General features: G+C 41.1%; 1 protein-coding gene across 1 annotated transcript in view; it reads right to left on the bottom strand.

The window, feature by feature from the left end:
- fstl4 (follistatin-like 4) overlaps positions 1-24,373 on the bottom strand; it is a gene marked incomplete at both ends in the record, with an annotated part of 139,274 nt that overhangs the window by 60,597 nt on the left and 54,304 nt on the right. Inside the window, 2 exons of the mRNA XM_084474204.1 lie at positions 4,082-4,202; positions 8,233-8,426. Of these exons, the coding sequence (XP_084330330.1) occupies positions 4,082-4,202; positions 8,233-8,426 (315 nt within the window). The remainder of the gene's footprint in view (positions 1-4,081; positions 4,203-8,232; positions 8,427-24,373) is intronic.

Raw genomic sequence — 24,373 nt, 5'->3', positions numbered from 1 at the left:
GTTCATGTCGTATTGCAAGTTATACATATTACCGATGATATCAATTAATTACAACAAATAAAAAATGAAACGATATATACGCTAATTAAAGTGAAATTCGTTTGTGGCAAAATGAGTCGGTTGATGCAACTGCATCGGTGGACTTGCACAGGATTTTCACAGCAGGTTGTGATCTCCGTGCCTCGTGAGAGTATCCTGATATTCACTTTTGCATTTCGCAATGAATCAGTCTGCCGCTGGCTGGGCTGTAGTTGATTTCAAAATATTGCTGCAGCCTTATTTTGAAAGAGAGCTTGAGCTCTTTTCACACTCGTCGAATCCGGTTGGAAGTTAAGCAAAAACACAATCTCCTCTGAGAAAATCCTCTGTGTAGAGTTCTGTTAAGCTTGTTTCGCAAACAAATAATTTTGATTGCTACACTTTCCTTATGTGTCACAATTGTTGTTTGGCAGACCTTGTTCGCCATGAACTTAAACTCAGTTGCCTGAGCGCTGATTGGTCCTGACATTTCTTACATTTTTGGAAAAGACTTCCAACAGGATCAAGGCTAGACAAATCGGCAGCGAGAACCAGAATGTGAACTCACAACATCGTGAGAGTATCCGGAGGTTAGGGATCTCCCATTGAATTCAAAAAAGATATTTAAAGATAGCACTGCCACCATTGAGCTACAAATAATGAGAGCCCTTGCTCTAATATAGTGGTGTAAAGTACAGTGGCGGATACAAGGGCACGTTTAAGGATAGGAGAGGACAGTAGGAGACAGTAAAGGATAGAAGGACACAGTCAAAGACAGAATATGGTACTAGCTCATAGGATACAATGTAAGACAATATGAGATGGTACAAGCTAGTAGGATACAGTCAAAGACAGGAGAAAACTGTAGAATACAGTATAACACAATAAAGGACAGTACAGTAGTAGGAACATCGGAAAAAGGAGAGGGCAGAGTTTTATTAGTCTTATAAGCACTTGGTGAATGGTGAATTGGGTAGAAAAGCGTGAATAATAAGTTTTGGAATTTTAGGCAGGAGGAAAACAAAACACTGACTTCTCAAAAACAACTTTTCTTAATTACAGACCATAGGAGAAAGCAGAGGACAGTAGGAGACAGTAGAGCGCTATAGAGAACTGTAGGACACAGTAGAGTACAGTAGAAGACAGTGGAGGGCAGTTAGCCACATTAAATGACAGTTGAGGACAGAAGCAGATGTTAGAGGCCTCCAGCAAGTACACAAATCCTATCCTACCCAATGCTATCCCCAATATTTTGCCCGACCAACTCCCGGCCCTTCACCCCTCTCTTGTCTCCCTTCCACCCTCTTGATTGAATAAACAGAAGTGTTGAGTATCTTCATTGGCACAGTTTAGCGGCTAGCAGCGATAGCTCTAATGTCACCATTAGCAGGAGCCATGGAAAACAAATACAATTGTGGTGGAATTCAGCCTGAACCGTTGCAGGGGGATAGAGACGGAGAGGCGAGTAAGAGGGAGACACAGAGGTAAAGGAAGGAGTGGAGGGAAATCGATAGAACACACACACACACACACAGAGGGTGGCAGGCACTTAAAAATAGAGAATGAAGAGTATTAAACCAAACAAAGAAGAAACTGAGATTGAGGGACGGAGGAAAGAAAGTAAAGAAAGGGATTAAAGAAAGGGCAAAGGAGTGATGAGAAGGTGAACGTTGAAAATTGAAAAAAGGAAATGAGAGACTAAATCAACTCTCAATCAATCACTCTCTCCTTTCCTTTTAAACCCATTTCTTGCCACTCCCTTTGTGTCCAACCATCTCCCTTTCTCCGTTCATTCAATCACTTTTTTCTTCATCCCATTCCTTCCAGCCTTTGGTTTGTTGCTGGCAACTTTTGCTGTTGCCGAAAACGTGAATTAATTTCTGTAATTAAGAAAAGTAGTTTTTGAGAAATGTGTGTTTTCCTCCTGCCTAAAATTCCTAAAAAAAAAATTAAGCTTTTCTACCCAATTCCTGTATAATTACTTTCAACATTATTCTAGTACCATTCACCAAGGGCTTATAAGACTCCAAGGTAATGTGTCTTCATGCCAATGATAATTTATCTAGAAACAAATTGAACCCTAGAGAATAGATGCAGTAACCAAAATGTACTTCACGCTGCTCTATTTGAAGAGATTCCAACCAAAATTGTAATTTAAACCCAAGCTTAAAGATGGAATAAATGGGAAAAACAGGGCTATGAAAGCACGGTGGATGTAAGGGCCTTTATGTGGCACTTCGACCGTGTGCCCTTTACTCATGACAAGGATTCATATTCATTAGTGGGACTCTGCTGTAAAACAAGATAATAGCTTTGACATCTCCGCCTACACTCGAGATACTTTGAATATCAACTTCCTTACTTTCTTTATTCTTTTCAGTAGTTTAAAAAAAAGACCAATTATAAAAAGTCTTACCCCCCCCCCCCCCCCCCCCCACCGTCCATAATTGATATCCATAAGGGAAGTTTTTGTGTCTGAATCCGTGACGACAGAATGTGATTTTTGGCCTGAGTCGGATGCAATTAGCCGGTGATTGGGTTCAGGTGTGCCGTGCTCACCTGACTCTGGTGTTTGGTGGCAGTTGTAAAATGGATCATTTTCCCTCACACTTAACGCCTGTTTGTTCAGGGCTCGATAAAAACTGCTTTAATCCTGCATATGCCCGCTCCTCGCTTTCGTGCCGGGGGTCTGTTAATTAAAACCAAAGTGTTATGCAGCGAGGACCCGCACCGTGCTGGTTATCATGTGGGTTTCCTACTTGGTGGTTTAGGAATTAACACTGATTGTACTGTTGTCCCGGTAATCTACTTGATGGTCTGCGCCAGCTGCTTTAATAAATGCCAACCCCATTATACACACACTGTAACAATCAATCACCGAATTATCATTAAAAACGACTCTGCATTAGATCCTCACAACTTATCACCCACAAACTGAAAACAAAAAAATTAAAGAGCGAATTAGGCGGCTAAAGTGGAATCTGCTTAGACTTGGTGGCCAATTTCCTCACAGCAAAGCGATAGCGAGAGAGCGAATGTGCGAGTGAGAGCGAGGGGGCGAGCAATGGCTACGGAGAACGGCCCGGAAGCCAATAAAAGCTTGAATTGGGGGGGGGGGGAATCAATGTGAAAACAATCTTAGGAGTCTTAGGAGTGTTCTCAGTACAAATTCCTCTCTGTGGAATCTGTGGCTAAACGATACGCATGCACGCATGCTCACACGTCATCATCATCATCATGGCCCAGAGCAGCAGATGTGCCACTAGTAACTACTCCCCGAGGGGGGTTTCTATACTCTATACTGCAGACACCCCCCCTCCCCCGGCTAACCTTGAGCTCCATCTGATCAATGGCTGCCTTTATTAGTCCCAAACCGGCCTTTTACCTGTTTGTACAACATTACAACCCCTTGACAAACCGCACGCACCTCCTCCAGCCCACACACCCCGTAACACATGCACGCACACGCACACACACACACACACCTGCAGGCAAGCTTGGAAGTACATAAATACTGCACACACACCATCCCAGCTGAAATACGATGTATATGTGGCAGAATCCGCTCCAACCAGTAAAAACCAGTCGTTAGGGGCTAAATGACTGGTGCAGCCTAATGGACCAGTGAGGGCTGAAGCCAGAAGCTTCCATAATGAGCACCTGCCACCGATAAAGGCTTGATTTATCCACTCGGCCACCGCCGACTTAATAACCTTCAACATCTGAGGAAGTCACAAATGCTAAGGTTGACTAGTCATGGATCAGAAGGTTTATTATTTAAAGTTGTTTCAATAATAAGTTCGATGGACAGATAGATAGATGGACAGATGGATAGATGGATACATAGATACGCTTCCTCACTGCCACGATTGAAGTTTATGCCCGCATAACTGCTGTCAGTAAACAGTTCTTCTTGAAGCAGCGCAATAAGCGTTTCAGTTTGGACTACAGAGGGCATGAGGTTCGGAGTCGACTGAGGGGTGCCTGGGAACACAACAACTCCATGACTTTGACATGAGTGGAAGAGACCCCAGGCAAACACACAGGAAGTGGGCGGACTCACGGAAGGCGGTATAGAACTCGTGGAGCGTGAGGTGTCCGTCGTTGTTGTAGTCGTCGTAGCGGAGCAAGTCCTGCATGGTGCACTCCAGCAGGCTGTCCTCCAGGTGCTCCTTCATGGAGATCTGGACACACACACACACACACACACACACACACACACACACACACAGTCATTGATAAATGTCATCGGGATATACAGCTATATGAAGTTCCTACCTATCGTAACCTTTACTTTGTCTTTGTTACATTCAACACCAGTTTTTTTTTTCCCTCAACCCAGATTCTAGCCAGGCTTGGTACAATCTCATTATGCAGCTCCTGGCCAATTTAACTCTGACATTCGTAAAGGGGAGCTAGCACACCATTTTTATTTACCTCAAATACTACAAATTCCCATTGAAGTGTAATCCAGATCAGTATTAAGATCAACCTGACTCCAAAAGTCAGCAAAGAAGGAGAAAGATATTTAGTAGGTTCTTCCTTTTTGAGGTTCTGTTTTAAGAGGTCTGGTGGGCTGTGAATCCAGTTACTGAACTCTTTCAGACTTTCAGAACTTGGAGAGCGTCCATAAAACAATGTTTAAATGGTACACCTCGTTATCAAGGCGATGGCATAGCCTGCCAAAGCAGAAGGTTAATATTAACAGGCTTTACTGTATTTACTTGAAGGGCATTGTACTGTATATATTTGTGCATTATATTTATTTGTGAATTTAGTTTTTCTTTGTATAATATAAAATACCATAATATTAATAAAATCACAGGCCATGATTTCAAATTCTAATTTTATATTCAATATATAGTATATTAACAATTACTACTTAATTCTGCCAAAATCTGCTGTTCTGATCGATTACTGGATTTGTGAAACCAGATACAGATACACAACGTAGTAGTGTATTCTGACAACAACATACGGATACACAATGTATTAGTGTGTTCTGAAAACCAGATACAGATACACAATGTAGTAGTGTATTCTGAAAACCAGATACAGATACACAATGTAGTAGTGTATTCTGAAAGCAAGATACAGATCCAAAATGTAGTAGGGTGTTCTGAAAACAAGATACAGATACACAATGTAGTACTGTGTTGTGAGAGTAAGATATAGATGCACAACTTATTATTCTGCTGTTGCTGGGACAAAAGGATGGTCATTCTATTGCTGGAATCATGTTTCTTTCCAATAATTCCCTAAAAATTTGGTTGGAGGAAGTTACCACTATGGTTATATTTATTTTTTATTCAATACCAAATTATATATACTAAATATGAACTGCAAATCCAAAGTGATGCCTTACATTATGTTTGATAAAATGCTAAAATGGAGTGCTTTATATAATGCATACGATGTAGCAATAATTTTTACTGAAGTGAAAAGGGAAGGTGAAACAACCTTGGCCTTGTGCATCTGTAAACAGATACATTTATTGTAAAAACAGCATATGTGAATGATTTCTGAAAATTAACATTAACCAACAACCATGATCCATGGGCCTCCGTATGAAAGCACATCTTCTCTTTAAACCACCCATGTGACATGAGCACTTAGTAGTCATTTGAGTAATTTCCTTGCATAGCCGTGCATCGAGATCATAACATTGACGCGCATGGCAGCGAGAAGGCTAATAGCATCACATATAATTACATACTAGCCAGATTATATTCTTAAACATTTAGTGCTCATGCACTTTCATCTCCTCCGATATTCCTTCTTGCACATGTGATAGGCCTGATTAGTGGGACGTGACAAGCCCCTTTCCTCTGGTGCCTGTGGGAGTCAGGGAACAGTGGTACACTGATACCAGCTGATCTCTCCGTGGGCATGGGAATAACACAATTCAAAGCTGAAGCGCAGTGACATTCCACTTTAAGGCCATCTGTGAATAGAGATAGACCCCAAACTACAAACCTAAATGATGACATTTAACATCCAACATTTTTCGTTTTTAAAACTTCCTTATTTCTCCTACTTGCTTTGATCTTAAAAGGATTATCCTGCTTAAACAGAATTCATGAATTCCTAAAGGATTGGACTGCCTTTTATAAAGACTTCTTGGCAACGGATCAGCATTAATAATTTCCAGATGTGATAGGACTCAAAATCTTCACTCGGATCTACATTTCGAACACCAGTGAACGTTTTTCATTATGTATTTCATTTTTCATTTTTTTTCCACAGATAAAACTAGGCCAAAAGAGGCTGGTCTGATCTCTGTCAGCACACAAACTAAGTGTCATCATTAGAAACGTAGAAATAGGAAGAAAAGGTCATTATTCATGTACAATCTATTCTTATTTATGTTGCAATATTGTAATTGATTTATTTTACATTTCGAAACAGCTACATACTGCGAATGTAAACATGCATGAGGGAAATGTGGGTTTAAAGATCCTGTGTGTAACATTGAGGTGGCCACTAGCAGTGAGGTTGCAGATTGCAACCAACTGGCCAAGCATTGGGTAGCCAAGGTTGGCATAGAGTAGACCAACCGTGTCAAATGAAGAGGGTCTTTGATAGATTTGTGAATTGAATCCGGATTGTTTGTTGCGTTTTTTTCCCACGTCAATAAAACAATTACAATTCATGGAGCTGAACGGGACTGTACACACACACAGCGGTAACCGTGTTGCCAAAAAGGGACTTTTAATAGCGCCAGGGTCGAAATTTTACAGCTTTTTACCCTGTGAATAATTCAGTTTAACCAATCTCTGGTATCTTTGTCACCATGGATACTGTACATGTTGTAGGATATGGCAAAGGTATCAGCCTTTTACATCTCTCACACACAGTCCTCTTATTCAATGACTGTGTCTGTATGTCTATCTGTACCTTTTATCATTCAGCAATTTAGCGAGCAGTTAGAGGCTTAGTCAAACACCTTCCCCACGAGATCAGACACTAAAGCTGCTTTCACATATGACCTCCGTCTTTTCTCTGCATTTGTGGAGCAGGAGGTTCGACCGTGAGGGTCATTCACACTTATTCACACTTGATGCCTGATATGCGGACATGGGTGTCAGAAGAATCTCCGGCTGCTTAAGGGGGGCGGGCTTGCAAGGGCCGGCATATGACGTAGGGTCGCAAGAGGCGGGATCGGGTTTATTTTGGTTTGACCGCAGACACTGTGCAGGCAAAACAGGCAGAACTCATCGCGATCATATTAAATGTTGCTGCAGCGATGCATATATTCCGTTGCATCCTCAACATCTGCATCGATCGATGAAAGATTGGAGCATGAGTTACAGACAAATAGAAGAAACGACGAACAAGAAAGGCGTCGCGAACGACTGTGCTACCGGTGGCTTCATTTCACACCTAACAAACACTGGGACAAATGTAGTGGATTTCTGTGTTTAACTGAGAAAACAGGGAGTGGAAGGACGGGACCCTATAATGTTCAGCTAACTGTCAATAATAATTGTTACAAGAGTAGCGCATGTGTGTGCGCGAGAATGGCAGTGTGTCTGTGTGTTTGTGTGTGTGAGTGGACGAGCGAGGAGAGCGAGCGGTAGCGTGTGTCAGTTTAGTGAAGTAATGAACGAGTCCGGTTGTGTCTGTGCAAACGTGTATGCCCTACTGTAAAGTTAGTGAAACTAAGAATAACATAACCAGCCTGTCAATAATCGGTGACCGCTTCATTCCGACCATATTCAAACCTATAAGCAGACCCACTGCCGGTCAAAGTGATTCCCGAGAGAATCGACGGAGCGGAATGTCGCTTTTGTGCTCCTCGACTATGGTCTTGGAGCCGACAGCAGGAAAGGTGTAACATAATAATAAAAATATTTTTTAAACCATTCAGCGAACAAAAGGCAATAGGCTGATTATCGATTAGGGTGCGGGTGCCACTCAATGACATGCAAACGTAGACCGAAGCGTCATCAACACGCCCACTCAACTGGTGTGAAATGCCGACATCCTACTGCTCATTCACATATAAGGCAATTAGCATTTCCTGCGGAGAACATACTACCTCGGGGGTAGTATTTTTTTCAGGAGGTCCAACGTCAGGATATGTCATTCACATATACGGCACCTCCGTAGAATAGACGGAGAACAGACGGATGCACGTCCATATGTGAAAGCAGCTTATGTGTCTGAAGTGTCTGATCTGGTTGCCCTGCAGGCCGGTCCCATGAAGCCCACCTTCTCCAGCTCTTCGCTGCCCAGCCGGCCGTCCTGGTCGACGTCCAGGTACTTGAACATGGTGTCTACCAGGGCTCTCTTGTGCTCCATGTCCCTCTGCTGGCTCTGCTGGCCGCCCCCGCCCAGCACCTGGGGCTGTATGTTGAGCAGCATGCTCTTCAGCCGGTTGTACTCGGACATGGTGCACACATCTCCTGCACAGACAGAGGAGAAGAACGCAGAGCGTTGCTGTTAGTGTCATCGGTAGGTGAGGTCAGGTCATCTCGGGGTCCAGCAGTCCTACTATGTTGTAGTACATTTCATTTACATTTAGGGCATTCAGCAGACGCTTTAGTCCAAAGTGACTTACATTCATGCACACATTCACACACCGACAGCAGTGTCAACCATGCAAGGCGACAGCCAGCTTGTCCAGAGCAGTTATTTGGTTAGTTCACTCAGTGTTGAGCTTGTCTGACTGAATTTTAATTTTTTTAATTTTTATTTTCATGAAATCGATGGTCAATCGATTTTGTTTAATTCCTTAAAGCTCATTTTAGGACAGAGTCTATTTACCCTCATGGCTACGTAGCCAAGCGGGTTACCAATTACTATAAACTCACATGGCCAAGCCAGTGATCAATAATCCTAGACTCACATGACGGAGCCGGTGTAGCTTATTCAAGCTGGCGTATTTCAGACTTTGTGGTGAATACAACCCAATGACAATCACCTCGGATCATTGATCAGGTACGGTAAAGTTTTAGTTAGATCAGGTATGGTTTAGTCATGGCGAGGTCAGGCGCTGTATGTAGCCATTTGAAAAAAAAAACATATTATTAAAAAAATATATAATTAAGATAATACTAAAATGTTCATAGTTGTGTTTTGATTTCAAATTTGTAATCCAGTTTGTCTTAACAAAGAGTAAACCCTCCTATCTGACATGGTTCATTAACTTAATTAACTACCAATGAATTACTATCTCTGAGAGATGCTATAATAAATATTGTTTTAAGATTTCTACTTTTAGGGTCCCAATGTCCTCCCATTCCTGCTAGAATACACATGTCTCCTCATTAGCTTTGTGTTTTGACTAATGCAGACTGTTAGCATTACATGTGCGAGAGGAACTATTGTGTTGTGCCATGGTTGAATTAAGCCGAAATCCACTGAAACCTCTGTGGTGTCTGAGCTATTCTCCCACTGACAGTGAAATGCAGTTTGCTCTGGAGAATGCTTTTAACCATACACAATAGCAGGAGCTGTCATGCAGGAAAACTGCGGCTAAAAATGTGAACAACTTGTTTGCTTTAATTAATTAAATTAATTAAATCTGAATCACGGCTTTGGTCATCTTGAATCTGAAGTGTCTCTATATGAGAAGTTGCCATATCCCTTAAATGTCTGCTTATATTAGATTACGTTATCATTATCTTACCCTACCATTGTAGATATATAAATAAAAACAAAAACTTTGATCATGTGTTTTCATTTTAGAATTCCCAGATTCTATTCACACATCAACCGCATAAGAAGCACATATCCTTTATTGTGTTGTTTATTGTGGTCGCTCATGACGTGTTTTGAGGCAGAGAGCTCTAATTAATTATGAGCAATCCTTAAAGAGTGTGAAAACGAATTTAGGATCCCTGTTGATCTGACTGCCAGTCACTAGCTGGGGGGAATTAAAAAACCCACGCAGCAACAAGACAACAAACCGGCCTTTTAGATTCACCACGGGCCTACTGTGAGAATGTGCATGTGAAGAATTTTCTCTAATTAATTCGTTTTAGTCCTTAGTTTCATCATAAATTGTTTGTCTCCCTGCTTTCGGAAGTGGAAATAATGTGTGCATGTAAGTGTGTGTGTGTGTGTGTGTGTGTGTGTGTGTGTGGTTGTGTGGGTTGGGGGGGGTCACATGCTGGACACATAAAGTGAGTGGTAGGGTGGACCCAGACCACTCCGCCCTGCAAGGAGGATGGTGGGGGGGAGTGATGAGAACAAGAGAGGCTACTAAAGGGTGAAGTCTTCCACTTCTACCAGCCAGCAAACGGCTGGCTGCTGCAGAAGCCAAGAACACCACCCCTCCTTTGAGGAGAGGGGCACCGAGTCCATGGGTTAATCTGCTCTGAGGACTTCCACAACCTCGGGAGATAATCACTACTCAGAGGGACTTGCGGGCGGCTGGGTTCAGTCGAGGCATTAGCAGGGAGAAATGCTCTGGAAAAAAACAGGTTCAGGAGCAATACTGCTGTCGCTTTTGGCTGTTCAACAACTGCTGGCTAACACGTGCTCATTGCATGCACGTTGGCCAGCGTGACATTGAGTTGGATGGATCTGCATAGTGAGTTTAACCTTGTCCATCAAAACAATTCAAGTCACTGCAAGTATTTGGCCTCAAAATCATCAAGGCGGCGGCCTGTCATTGGTCATTACGATTTTAGTTGAGCGTTTGTGTATTCAGATTGTCCCCTTTCCGTACTGTGAAATGTCACAGAATACACAATACTGAATGGAGAAAGTCTCTTGGATTTCCTGTGAGATGGAAGCTGGGCTTTTTCTACTTTGATCTAACATTTGCACTGCTAGCAATCATATATATACAATGCATGCATTAGAGGAATCTATAAGCACTCAAATGAATAAGAAGGCAATTAAGCACACACACACACACACAGGAAATGTGTATATGGAAATTAATGAAATGAGGTATGGTGTCCTATTAAAAGGAACAGAGGTACTTCCATAAATGTCAGGCTCCAGCAGTTGAGTAGTTGAGGTGTTTGCCTCCTTGCCTCCTAGAGTCACTAAATCACAGCTGCCCTGTAATTCTGCTGATTATTTAAGCACTGGCTTGTCTCCTCGCTTGTAATTGAAAGCCACCTTAACTTGGCCTGTGCACTGGAGTGTCAGTATTTAATGGACTTTCCATTCCATTTCCATTGATTTAATTTCCACTTTTGTAATAGCGTCTTTTGGGTTCTTTCAGAAGCGGTTCATCTGAGTGATTTACTACCTCGTATTTGTCTTGAATTCGAATCAAAACAAGAGCAAAAAAAACAATATGATGTAAAAGAAAATAATACAATGATACAATGCATTGTTCCATGTGTTCCATTCAATGCTATTTCAGGAGCGGGGAAGATATATTCATGGCTGGCTGTCTTGCCTCTGGGCTCCCTAGACTAAACACAGCAGATCTAAGGCTTACATACATTTCTCCTCATTATTTAAAGTAAATTTATGCCCTTGTCTGAAGATAGGCAAACATCCTGTCCTTAGTGCATGGGCTTTACAAGCACACTTATGTTTGATTTGAGCTGACTGACATGTGAGTTGATGATAGATATATCCATATTTGGAGATGAGAGTGGCTTGCGTTTTGGATAATGAAGTCCATCTGTCAGGGCAACGCTAGAATGTTCATGAGTGTGTCTAGTGTGTGTGTGTGAGGTCAATGGTGACAGTGAATAAGTTATCGTGACAGGCTATTAATCACACCCCCAAAACTTAAATTATGTTTCTTTTGATCCCTTGAAGTTTGCATGACCTTTCACTCACTCAAATTTTACATTCATGCCCTGAGCTCAGACATCGACCCAGCCCCCCTGAAACCCGCACCAACGCACACACACGCACACATGCACACATGCACGCAGGCACACACACACACACACACACACACACACACACACACACACACACACACACACACACACACACACACACTTTGGCTGGTGGCAGTCATATCAAGGTCTCCGCTAAACCCCTGTTCGATGTTATTTCTGTGAGAGGAATGAGGCGTGAGATGGATCAAACATGAGGGATCATCACCTGGCTGTCATCTCCGCCTGCTCGCTGCGAGATGGGGAAAAGGAAGCGCTCTCATATCGATTTACATGTTGTCAAAGAGAGGACGACAGTCTTTTTGTGGGCCAGTGACTTTCAGGGCCAATTCACTGGGAAGTGTGTTCCTCCAATGAAATTGATTTACATTTTTCCAGATAAGGACTAATGCCTTTCGAGTTGCTCAGTGTGGAGAGCAAGGTCAACAATGTCTGTGCTATATGAGATTTAAATGTGGGAGGGTCGTTTTCAAAGAGACTCTTTGGTACATATATATATATATATATATATATATATATATATATATATATATACACACACATTTGTGTGCATTCCAATTCACATTTCTTAATGTGGACAGGAGATGCGCTATCAAACAAAACCAAAAGAATATCTTGGAAAATAGAACAAATATATTACACACACACACACACACACACACACACACACACACACACACACACACACACACACATATATATTTGGGCTTGCTCCACTTGCTGTACAAAGCAGCTGCAGCAGCTGAGGAATATCAGTGGGTGAAATACATCAGGGCCGTCCACCTCTGACTCAACACTCTGTTACCGTTGTAAAGGGACCAGAACTTTCCTTTTTTATTGTCCTGCCTTGCAATGTTGCTCACTAAATGTCAGAAGCGGAAGAGAAACTATAGGTAAGAAGAGAGAAGTGAGAAGAACAGCTATCCCTGCTCAGCTGGGCAGTACATTATGGAAAAGTGCATAAAGTCAGAGACACTTAAAAGAGCCATTTCTCTTGTTGCTCTGTGCACGACTGAACAACTAAGGTGAGGAAGCACTGACGTTAACATATTGATGTGTGCGGTTGCCGAGTGCCTTTTCTCAGCTCTCAGTCATTTGGAGATAGTTGTTGTGACTGTAGTTGTAGTTGTAAGCATTAAGGCACTCACTTAAAGTCTGGTGGGAAAGGAGGGACATTCCCTCCTTCTTGCTACTGCTGTTGTTATTTTGTTCAGCTGCGGCTGTAACACATCTTGACTAAGAGTTTGTCGATAGCCTGACATTCGCAAATTCATATTAGTCTGGATCCTCAAGTTCATTTTTTGATTTCTAAGGGGTGGTATCAACGGGTGCATACCAAAATGCCTCTGGAATCAATTGGATAGACTTACAACTAAACAAACCATGGTGAATTCAACCTTTATTAAATCCTGTCTGAGGTACTGAAAAGCCATCTTTCTTATCAACAAAAGCTTTAAGTGCAGTTGTAGTTAAGAGAAAGTATACCGGTATCGTCCAGTTTGTTTAATTCTGTTGCGGTAGCGTGTTCAACAGCATATCCGTGACAGACATTTTGGATGTTTACGACGGCGGTATGTGCAGTCGTATCAATCCCGCCCCCTATTAGATAAACAGATGTGATTGGCCCAACCCGGGCCAGGTCTGCGTGAAGTATGTCTGAATGGAAGGGGGAGCAGACACAACTGCCACTGCAAATAAAACATGGGCTTGCAGATTTGTGTGTTTCATCAGCTAATCTTCTAGATAGGGCGAAGCAAAATGATGTTCTCTTCACTTACTGCCAAGAATTTGTTCGTTTTTTACATCGATGAGCCGTATTAATTCAATAATGTGTCTTGTATACAAGTAACTATTGATTAAAAGATAATATTAAGTCATTCATACCCTGCATAATCATGACATGCAGGCATCACACCATACATGAAGGTTATGCTTTATTTATTTATCCCAAGCAAGCAAAGCAAACTGAAACTGAAGTTTAGAATTCCGAGATACAGTTTTAGCCCTTTATTACTCCCTCAGTGTAAGTCTTGGAAGGAATTATTTAGCAATATATCCTGTATGCAAAGCTTTTTTTCCCCCTAGTAGCTTGTTCTACCAGATGTGAAAAAGGAAGGGGGGCGGGGGTGGTGGGGAGCAGCAGTGTGAGTGCCTCAAATGATGAAAGTTCCTGACATACCCACAAGGGTATTAATATACTCCCAGTAATGCCAATCTGTCCCCGCCCGCCCGCCCCAACCCTACCCTCCCTAGGGCGGAATGATGTGATTATTTACAACCGCAATTATTTATATTGTGTGTGAATCTGATACGCAATCATTATGCACTTCCCCCTGGATCATTACAGATATGATGGACACTTACTCGCTGTCAAAGGACTCTAAGGCCTGGAAGAGCAGGCCTTCGAGAGATGTTTTGATTAATGCATTTTATGTTCATGCTTTATTTGCTGTGGCTGTTTATTATTTGAAGACTAAACTACTATACAGCTTGGTTAGTTGAATTCTAGGATTAGAAGTTAGAAGATAAACTTGACTTCATCCTGTTTGGAAATAGAGCCTATGCATTTTACAAATCCTAACCTTTTAGGCACAGTGGTGTCAGTGTGGCCAAGAAGCAATCTCCAGTGTGTAGTGGTTTAGTACTGGTTATGGGAGGGCAGGAGTGTGATCTCTCGTGAATATGGAAAAACGTGCTGTGACTGTGGCCGCTCTCAAACCCAGGCCATTGATTGGATTTAGAGAATGCCAAACCCAAATTTCATATATATATATATATTAAATTTTTATTTATTTAGCTCCAAAACATTTATAAACGCAGGCATAGTGAAACAATATAAACTGAGTGAGTTACTTTAAACTAGTAGTGTAGCAGCAGTGCAGAGATGTTCCATTATTACAGCTTTACCGTAAGGCAGACTCCTTCTAACCAGTCGGGACAGCTCAAAGAGAAAGATCCTGCCTTTGTGTCGATCAACTTTCTGCACGTGATTCAAGGCCAGCATAGCTTTTTGAGCCTACAGCTTCCTATATAGCAGTGCTCGTTAGTTAGTTAGTTATTTACAGGAAAAACGTGGAAGGGGAAAAATAAGAAAGAGTATGGCTTTGAAATGTGACAATGGAATATATCTGCCTGCTAATACACTGGTCACAAAAACATGCTCATGGTAGACTGTCTACGCTAAGATTACGCTAAGAACCTCGTATGTGAGGGGACATGATTACGAATGATCATTCATTCACTCACAAAAACATATTTTGGTAAGAAGTGAGAGAAAAACCCTGAATAATAAAATACAAATATAAATCAGTTTTGAAGGGTAGGAAAACTTTGCTTTGAAGCAAGAATAGCCGGCTTTTAAAGATCAACACACTCAAAATAAATTAAGCGATATCAGTGATATCAGAACGGTATTAAGAACACTATCTCAGATTTAAATTACACCCCACATTACAAGAGTTCCCGAACGAGTCCCATCACATAGAGGGAATGGCCCATCTCTCTCCTAACACACAGTGGCGGCACACAGCCAAACGCACGTCTGCCATTCATTCTGAAAATGGGGATCTGTAGGTAGCCCAAAAAAAAGAGAAAACCTTATCAGAGCCGGTGCAGCCTACTACTCTGTAAATGAGATCCCCCACTGCAACACCAAGGTTATTGGCAAAGCAGTGACAGAGAAATACTACAGGAGACATTGACTACCTGCTGGCTGCGAGGCTGCCCTGCAAGAGGCTGCAGGCTCTCAAAGTGCAGATCAGCACTACTGGGTGCACCAGCAGCCCTCTGCGCTCTCTGTCACCTTCCAAGCCTGTGACAGACTCCCGCTTCCGCACACTCAATCACTCGTCCTATGCACTCGCTCACTTGCTTCCTCACATGCTTGCCAGCTCACTCACTCGCTCACTGGCTCACTTGCGCACGCACACACACACACCTACACACACACACACACACACACACACACACGACTTTCACACACAAACAAACACACAAACACCGTCCCACATTCACTCACTCACTCAGCTTATGTCATGTGCCTCACATTCACAGCCTGCTTTCTCAGCTTTAAAATCTGTTCGCACACTTCCCCACCAAACGGTCCTCATGCCTTCAAATGTCTTTTCATCGCAATTTCATCATGTTCAATCACACCGTGTCTAGTCTGTCTACCCAGGAGCCCAGACACACACCAACCACCTTGACCCTACTAGCTCAGTGAGCCTAACTTGTACTCATAGAGACTAAAGTGACAAGCAGGTTCATGAACTCTGCTGTGACCTCCATGACTCAACAATAAAATATAAGCCAAAAAAACAAGATAAGACTACCACCTACTCACCTTTGTACCAGGTTAACTGCAGTATGCGAAACAAACTCCCCAAAAAGTCCACTTTGTGGCATCTGGTGCACTGAGTATAAATACTGTTGCACCTGCACCCCTTTGTCCCGACAAAGCAGATTTGGGGAGGGAAAATAATTACCATGCTCTGTGCTCCTGCTAATATGTTGAGACTATGAACAAGCTCAGGCGTTGATTACATTTTTAGCAGCCCCCCCAACCCAACACCACACACCTGCAGTGTAAAGTAAAGTAATCTCAGGTCCTCCCTGTCTCTCTCGTGCTGCCGAAGCCTGCAAGCTGCTGCCCGTCCATCCCTGGGGTAGCAGGGCGAGGAGGGCCAATGCAGGTTTTTAGATTGCCAGAATATGAGCGCTGGAGGTGGAGTAGGAGGAGAGGCCTTGTGGCTGTTGCGTGCTCCCCTTGAACAGAGGACCCTGGACTAACATTGAACATTACCGCCCGGCTTTTCTTTTATTAAATAATACTGAATATCTTTCATATTTCCGCTTCCATTATCAGGTAAACCGATGAATAGTTTGAACTGGTGTCGTATTGAACACATTAAAACACTTTCTACAGCTAATTTAACCGGTAAAATACCTGTTCAATTCCACAGATTGCTATAATCAAAGCAAAATAGAGGAATATATTTTCATTCCCAGTAAGTATGAAGGCCGCCATGTTTGACATTGTTAGTGACGTCAAGTAGGAAAGGTTGGAGCTCTGAAACAAGAAGCTAATATCCGTACTGGGATTCCAAGATGGACAACAGTTGTCTTGAATGCATCATCAGCAGAGTAGCAGCTCATTGATTAGAGTAGGAGTGTATCCTTATGGCCCTATGCAACACGACCCAATGCTTTCGAGTTTAGTCTACGTTGGGATGAGACGTTGCTGGTAAAATTGTGTTTTAGTAAGGCACAGGCCACAGAACTTTGTAATTTGCCTATTGTATAGAAATAGTTCTGCTGCCCATCGGCTCTGCTTGTAAGCTATGTCTCCTCAGCAGGCTATCTGTTTCATGTTCCAATTCAATGGTCCAATGTGTGGCCCTTCACTTTTGTGATCCAAGTCAAGGCCCTCTAGAGAACAATGTTGCCCACCCCCGGTATAAACACTGCATGGTTATTTGAAGTGGAAATATGCTTCTTTTTTTTTTTTACAATAGAAAATGCCACCAGGATCAAAGCTGGAAAAACATTTGCTTTAGAAACACTTCATAGAAGAACTGTCTCCCGGCTTTCTTAAAAATGTAAATCTAGTCAAGAAAGAGGGCTGGTATCCACTTCAAAACCACATAAGTGCTTATTTCAGATTAAATGACATACAATATCAAGAAGAGTGGTGAAGAAGAAGACTCAAAAGGAAGAACATAAGACTCAAAGTTGAGGTAAGGGACTCTGTTCAGAGGAGAAAAGCACAGTGGTGCGTCAGTAGTTTGATTGCCTTGGCAGTTGTCAGGTAAAAGTGTGATGGTTTATACAATGGGATGCATGTAGCCTAACTCTTGGCATATTGAAAACCTCATGGAGGGCATGGAACAGAAGAAAGACAAGGCTTCCTCTTTCATGCTGTACTGAAATAGATAAATCGTTCTCCTTTCCTTCTTAAACATCCTTCTCTCAACTCACAGCTCTCAGCTTTGCTTTTTTCACCTGCTTGTTAAAACCTTTCCTGAAAGTATACTCTGGATTATTCAAGGGCTTATTGAGCATGTCAAAAGTATATATTTCATAAGCAAGCGTGAGACCAACTATTTAAACAGGTTTCTTTGACACAACCACCTTTTTGATCATTTCCAACTGAGACAAATCACAAAAAGCTTTATAAAATTAGTTGTGGTATCTTCTTTTTCTGTTAGGCTTAATCAAAAATGTGTTATTTTATATTCTCATAATTTCACTAACATGCGCCATAGTCAGGTCATAACATTCTTGGAATAACAGGAGTTCATTATCATTAGTAGAAACAATCACAAGGAGCTCATTTCCACAATGTTTGACTACACCCTATCATTACAATGTATATGAACTGAATTCATAATGAGAAACAAAGCATGTCGTTATTATAATGTGGTTATTTTTCTCCCCTGGTTACAGCACCAGCCATTTTCATGCTGACATAATTAAGATAAATATATTTCAGTTGATGGATCAACTGTATCTGAAATTACCTGCACAATGAACCAACCAATCCAACACACACACACACACACACACACACACACACACATGCACACACTTTTTGACCTTTTAGTAGATATAGAAACCACACCAAAAATCTTTATAAATATGATATTATTACACTTCTGTATAATGTCTGAACTTGCTTTCTGTTGCTAGCAACAGCACCTCACATTGATGGTCTATGGTGTGGAAAATGTAATTGATGGTTAATACAAAATTGGAGACCCCTGCTGAATGTCACAGCACAATTTGCACCCTGGTTACAATAACAACTGCCACAGTGAGACAAACTGTGGAAACAAATAGCGCTCCTATTATTAATGAGAGAGGTTACACAACAAATGTGGATCAATGGTCTCTTTCCCACACCCAAACACAGCACCAAAGCAAAAACAAAGAAAAGATAAGAAGACAGCTAGCCTACTGATCGTCGCATCTCCACCTGTTCTCTCTCAGAGAGGCAAACACTTCCATTAGGACAGGCAGTAAATGGGCCCATTTGACTATCCTATGGGTTGCTGGAGGGTATGCTGGCAGCCTTGGACTTGGCTCATTACAGGATGATAGCTATACCACTCTAAGCTCTCTCTCTCTGTCTGTCTGTCTGTCTGTCTGTCTGTCTGTCTGTCTCTCTCTCTCCGTCTGTCTGTTTCTCTGTCACTCTGTCTCTCTCTCAAGGTAGGTAGTTGCAGTAGCCCAGTGCCATTAGCCAAAAAACAAAACTAATGAGGGGAGAAATTAACAAAAAACAAAAAATGTTTAGTTACAAACGTATTACCTCCATCTTACCACTTCTGTTTTCTATCACCAGCTGAAACTAAGGTCAGTCGGTGTCGTCGGTCATACACTAATCTGGGATCCAGCAGTCCTACTACGTTAGAGAACACCGTCTGGACGGAGATGGCACAGAGCCACAGAGCACAGAGCCGTGACCAAACCTGATCTCATACCAATGTGTTGCTGTTATTCCTGTAATATCATAATTCATCTTGGTCCAGGACATTGCAGCTGACCAATCCCGTTGTTGTGATGTCATAGCTTTGCGACCGGGGCAAAGACCAGAACAAAACTGAATCGCGGCTCATTGCTCGCACGCAGAACAGAAGGTAAGCATTAGTTTTATTATTATATATGGATTAAATGGTGTATTATTAATAATGACCGGCTTGCTGTACATTAAAACAGACTGCCTTTAAACAATGAACTATCCTCTATGTACCAACATTCTATTTTTGCAGTTGTCACCTAGACGGGCTCCCTGGGCACAGTTTTCTGTCATATGAAACCAGTTTACTGTAGAGTTGGGATCTTGGTTACATGCAGAGCAGGTGTTAGGTCTCTCTGTCTCTCATGGTGATGCTGTATCCTGCGTGCATTGTCGGCTCAATGCACCACAGATGTTCAGCTTAACTGGCCCCAGAGTCTAATCAGTCTGACTCGGGAAAGGTAAGGTAAAACCAGCCATCAACAACACAACACACTCTACATAGAGTAAGCTTTGTGCTGGTATTTGAATATGTCAAAACCAAAGCCATCTGTCAAACCAGACGTAAGCACAAATACACTTTATATGAAAATATATGAAAAAAACCTACATTGAACAATTTTATTAAGCCAAAGGTGACCCACTTTCGACCCAACAGCATTGTGGTTCATTTTGTGGGCACTTTAAGAAGAGGCATGACATGGGATTGTTGGGAAGTAATGTACCCCAATTAAATGTCACTATTGTTGTGTATTTTTGTATATTGCTTCTTACTACTTCAACATCTATAAGGTTAGGGTTAGGGTCAATAATAAATGAGAATTATTATTGTTTTAAATCTTTAGAATGGTTTAGGGTTAGTTGAAAGTGAATTACTGTAAAATAATTTTCTATTTTTCTAATTTGCCGGCGTTTAGTTAATTATAGTCCAGGTATATGTGGTGTTGACACGTACACAAATGCTGCCAACATAGACAAACAGTTACACAACATTGTGCTTTACATTAAACCCACACAGGGCAGTATGCAGACCTTTCACATATTCTACCCATCAGAGATGGCGCTTTACTAAAGCCGTTTATCAATGACATGCTCTGTAGCGAGGGGACAATTTAAAACCAATTGGCTTGCTGTCCCCTTGGGGAGATGAGTCGTATCAAACGGCACGTCCCTTCCCCTGGCTTCAAACGCCATTGCTCCCGGAGCTCCATCGCCATGACTACTTAAGAAGAAGCCATGACATGTGGACATCCTTTACTTGGCTCAAGTGTCCAATTTAGGCAAACAATAGTTCAATGTTTCTATTGATTGTGTGCGTGCACGCGTGCAGGAATATATATAGCTATAAACATTAAGAATGGCTGGAGACAAAAATGTATGGAGACATCTTTATCAAATGACTGAGAGAAGAATCTCATTATTGGTAAAGTTAATATACCAAGGTAACAAAAAATGTATGAGCATCCTTACAATTAAAATATTTGGATTAAAGGGCCCCTTTTAATTACTAGGAGTCATGTTGATGACGAGGTGACTAGGTACGTGGGGGACACTTTTACAATGGTTAAAGTGTCCCTGTTTTATCTTAAAGGTGTGACACCTTTAAGATTAAACACGGACACTTTAAACATCTCGAGGTGATAGGTATTTTTTTTTTAATCTTCAAGGTGTCTGCATTCATCACTTGGGGGTTCATTTGAGTAAATGTGTTCAGTATTACAATACAGAGATCATTGATGATCAGACTCTCATCTTATTCCATGCAAAGAGCCATATTCAAATAACCAACATAATAATAATTAGCATTTTCTCTCTACAAATTATGTGAATATTGATATTGTAGCTCTACAGATGTTCTACAGATGTTTGTGTGTCTTGAGTCTTGTGAAAATTAATGCTGTATGTGGTCTGTAGCCTAAATACACAGTTTTAAGGGTAATTTCGGCACTGCAATGTTATATGTGTGCGCCTTTGTTCCCAGCAGTACTCCTTCTTTTTGACATCCTTCAGACTTTGTGACTCCTACTGAATAAACGTCCACAATGAATACAAACAGGTGCCTGATAGTGTAGCACAGAAAACTCCATCATGCCTTGATAAGAATCTAAAAGTTGATGACGTTGTATGGGAAAAAACTGTTCAAACAAGAAGTTTGACCTGGCAGCTGTTTTTTATTTTCTATCTCAGAATAAAGAACGGTGGAACTAATCAGAGCTTAATTGAATCAGAGCCAAAGGGAGCTTCCAGATAAGGGAAATAATTAAAACTTTTCCTCAGGCTATTATAGAATGTGTTTACTCTTTCCAAGACACAATATAGAAGGTAAGAAGTAGCCCAAGCCAAAAAACACAAAGGTTAGCATTAAACCAGGCCGGGAAACAATAGAAATGGGTAGCATTGTTGTAAATGTACTCACATTGTTTTCCCTGTCTTCTAATCTTGCCAACCATAATATAAAATATATGCCCTAGACATGTAGGGAGCGAGTTCAATAGGCTATGGTAACCATATGACCCTGGAACGCGTGCATTTGCAACAAGCACATGTAGACCGTCAGGCAGAAGCAAGCAGCCATATTGATAGCCCTGTTTATCAGACAGAATAGTGGAAACAAGATAAGCTAACTACCCACCCTCCAGGGCCCTCTGAAGTGTTTAAATAATTAATCAGTTGGGAGTGTTTCATAAAAAGGAAAAATAAATCCAACCAATTAATATCCCAAACAGTAGATTAGGGATAGTGAATGGTCCAATGTGTACGTACGGGGAGTGAATTAAACAGAGCACATTTCAAATTGTCAGTTAAATGCCGCATCAAGAAGAGGCAGGATTTTTTACCTAATGAACCTCGATTAATGGTCACTGGTTTTCAGCAAATATGTAATTTCTTGTACTATGCCACTACTAAGCCACTACAACTATATCTCCATCTGAATCTATAAAAATGATTAATAGCATATTTAATTGGGGCATGCTGGAGTTGAAAGTGAATTACTGTACTATGTTTGCGTCATAATTTTCTCATTAGCAGTCATTTAGGTCATAATATTCCAGTAGAAAATATGAACATGTGGAAAGTTACAGTAAACTGTAGCAAATTTAGATAAACTGCAGAGAATAGAGGTCAATGTCTTTATGATCACTGAATGATTACTTTCCGATGGTTGTAGACCAAATCACTCATGATGAGCTGTTCAGATGATTAGTCTGAACAGTGTCAGGGAATGCATTAGTTCTCAAATGTAAAACATATCCAACACACATCCATCCGTCCTTCCCCTTGTTGATCCATCTATTCTCTCATCAATCACTTATATAAATTAACTGGAATCTATTTTTGCATATTTACATTCCAGAAGAGCAGCCTTAAGTTTTACCTTCTGTGAACTATTTACACTATGGTTGTAAATGGTTTGGATGATTTTCTTTTTGATATGGAATTTTATCATAATGTTTTATCATAAAGTTCCTACGTTTATTTTGGTGAAATGAAACATAACTTAAACGTACCACAGTATTCAACTAAAACTTTGTAATTTGAATCAGGAGCGTTTTCAGTCTGATGGGTACATTTTCTGATGATCAAAGACACATCTTGCTAAAATTAGGCAGAGGAAATGAGGATACTGAGACCGTAAAAAAAGTTGTGAACTCTGACAAAGTGAGAAAATAAGAACTCAGATCTTGCTGATGTAGCTGAAATTTAATTGGCACGCCTCTGACTAGGCTTCCACGTCAAACAGCATAATTTGACTTCAATTTAGCTTGACATTCACTATATAAATGGATGTAGAGTTGGGAATGGCAGGAAAAAGTAACTTTTGTATGTTTACATAGAAACATACAGTATGTGTTGGGATGGGGAAATAAGGAGGAAATAGGATTGATTTCAGATGTTTCACAAAACAATTGGTTGTATAAGGGAATATCTGAATCCTTTATGAAACTAAATTGTGAATGCTGCATACTTGCTTGCTGCAGCAATTAAAATAGCTTGATGCGTCTAACTTTCATCAGCATAATGCATTAATACCTCTTAAAGAACAACTAAAGCATTTTCCAACAAACTGTGCAAGATGTGTTAATGTGCTCACAAACAAAGCCCAGCACCATGGTGAATTGCTGTGCTTTATCATCCATTAGATTTTATTTATTATTATTTTGTTGTATTTTGTTTTGTATTATTTATTTTTGTTGAAGAAAATGTCTCAACATCATATATATATATATATATATATTTATATATATATAATCTTTTCAAATTGATCAATCTTTGTCAGGCTGCCTGTTTGCCTGCTTTATTTAAACCATAGAATAAACCTTAAAGTATTTTCGGGATAATAGTATTGTTATGGCTGTTGCCGTACAAAGCAGATTCTTTGCTCTGTCTCCCCCTAATGTTTTTTAGGCCACGGTAGTCAATAAAAGGGTGTAGGGAATGGTCCTTCTTGGACACTTGGTCATAATAATATTAATAAAGCCTAAGAATAACAATAGCTGAACGCTGCTTGCACAACAAAGAATGTAAATAAATAGATAAAAGGTAGTCAGACCGAGATAAGGGTTCAGCAACAGGTGGGTCATCGGACAGGAGAAGGGTCGGCAACCAGCAGGTAGTCATACAGGAGAGGGTTCGGGCAAAATGTGAGTAGTCAGACAGGTGAGGAGCGACAACAGACAGGTAGACGGACAAGCGAGTGCTCGACAATCGGCTGTTTGTCAAACAGGCGGGGGGCAGTAACGAAACTAAAAACTTGGTGATATATCTTGGAATGTGGGACATAGCTAACATGAGGTGAATAAAACGATCTGACAAGGAAAACCAGAGTTTATATTCTGCAGACTGATGGAGTAGATTGACGACAGGTATGTAGGCATTGGAAGAGATAGCGAAGCTGGCAATCACTAGCATGGCGGAGTGGAGGGAGTGAGACTTACAAACTGATGCGTACTGCTATCTATTCCATTACAATATTGAACAATTCATAATTATTATTATCATCACATAATTGTCAGTA

This window comes from Micromesistius poutassou, assembly GCF_964030765.1.
Source record: "Micromesistius poutassou genome assembly, chromosome: 10".
In the NCBI taxonomy this organism is placed as follows: domain Eukaryota; kingdom Metazoa; phylum Chordata; class Actinopteri; order Gadiformes; family Gadidae; genus Micromesistius; species Micromesistius poutassou.
This window is presented reverse-complemented; position numbering and strand designations above follow the sequence as displayed.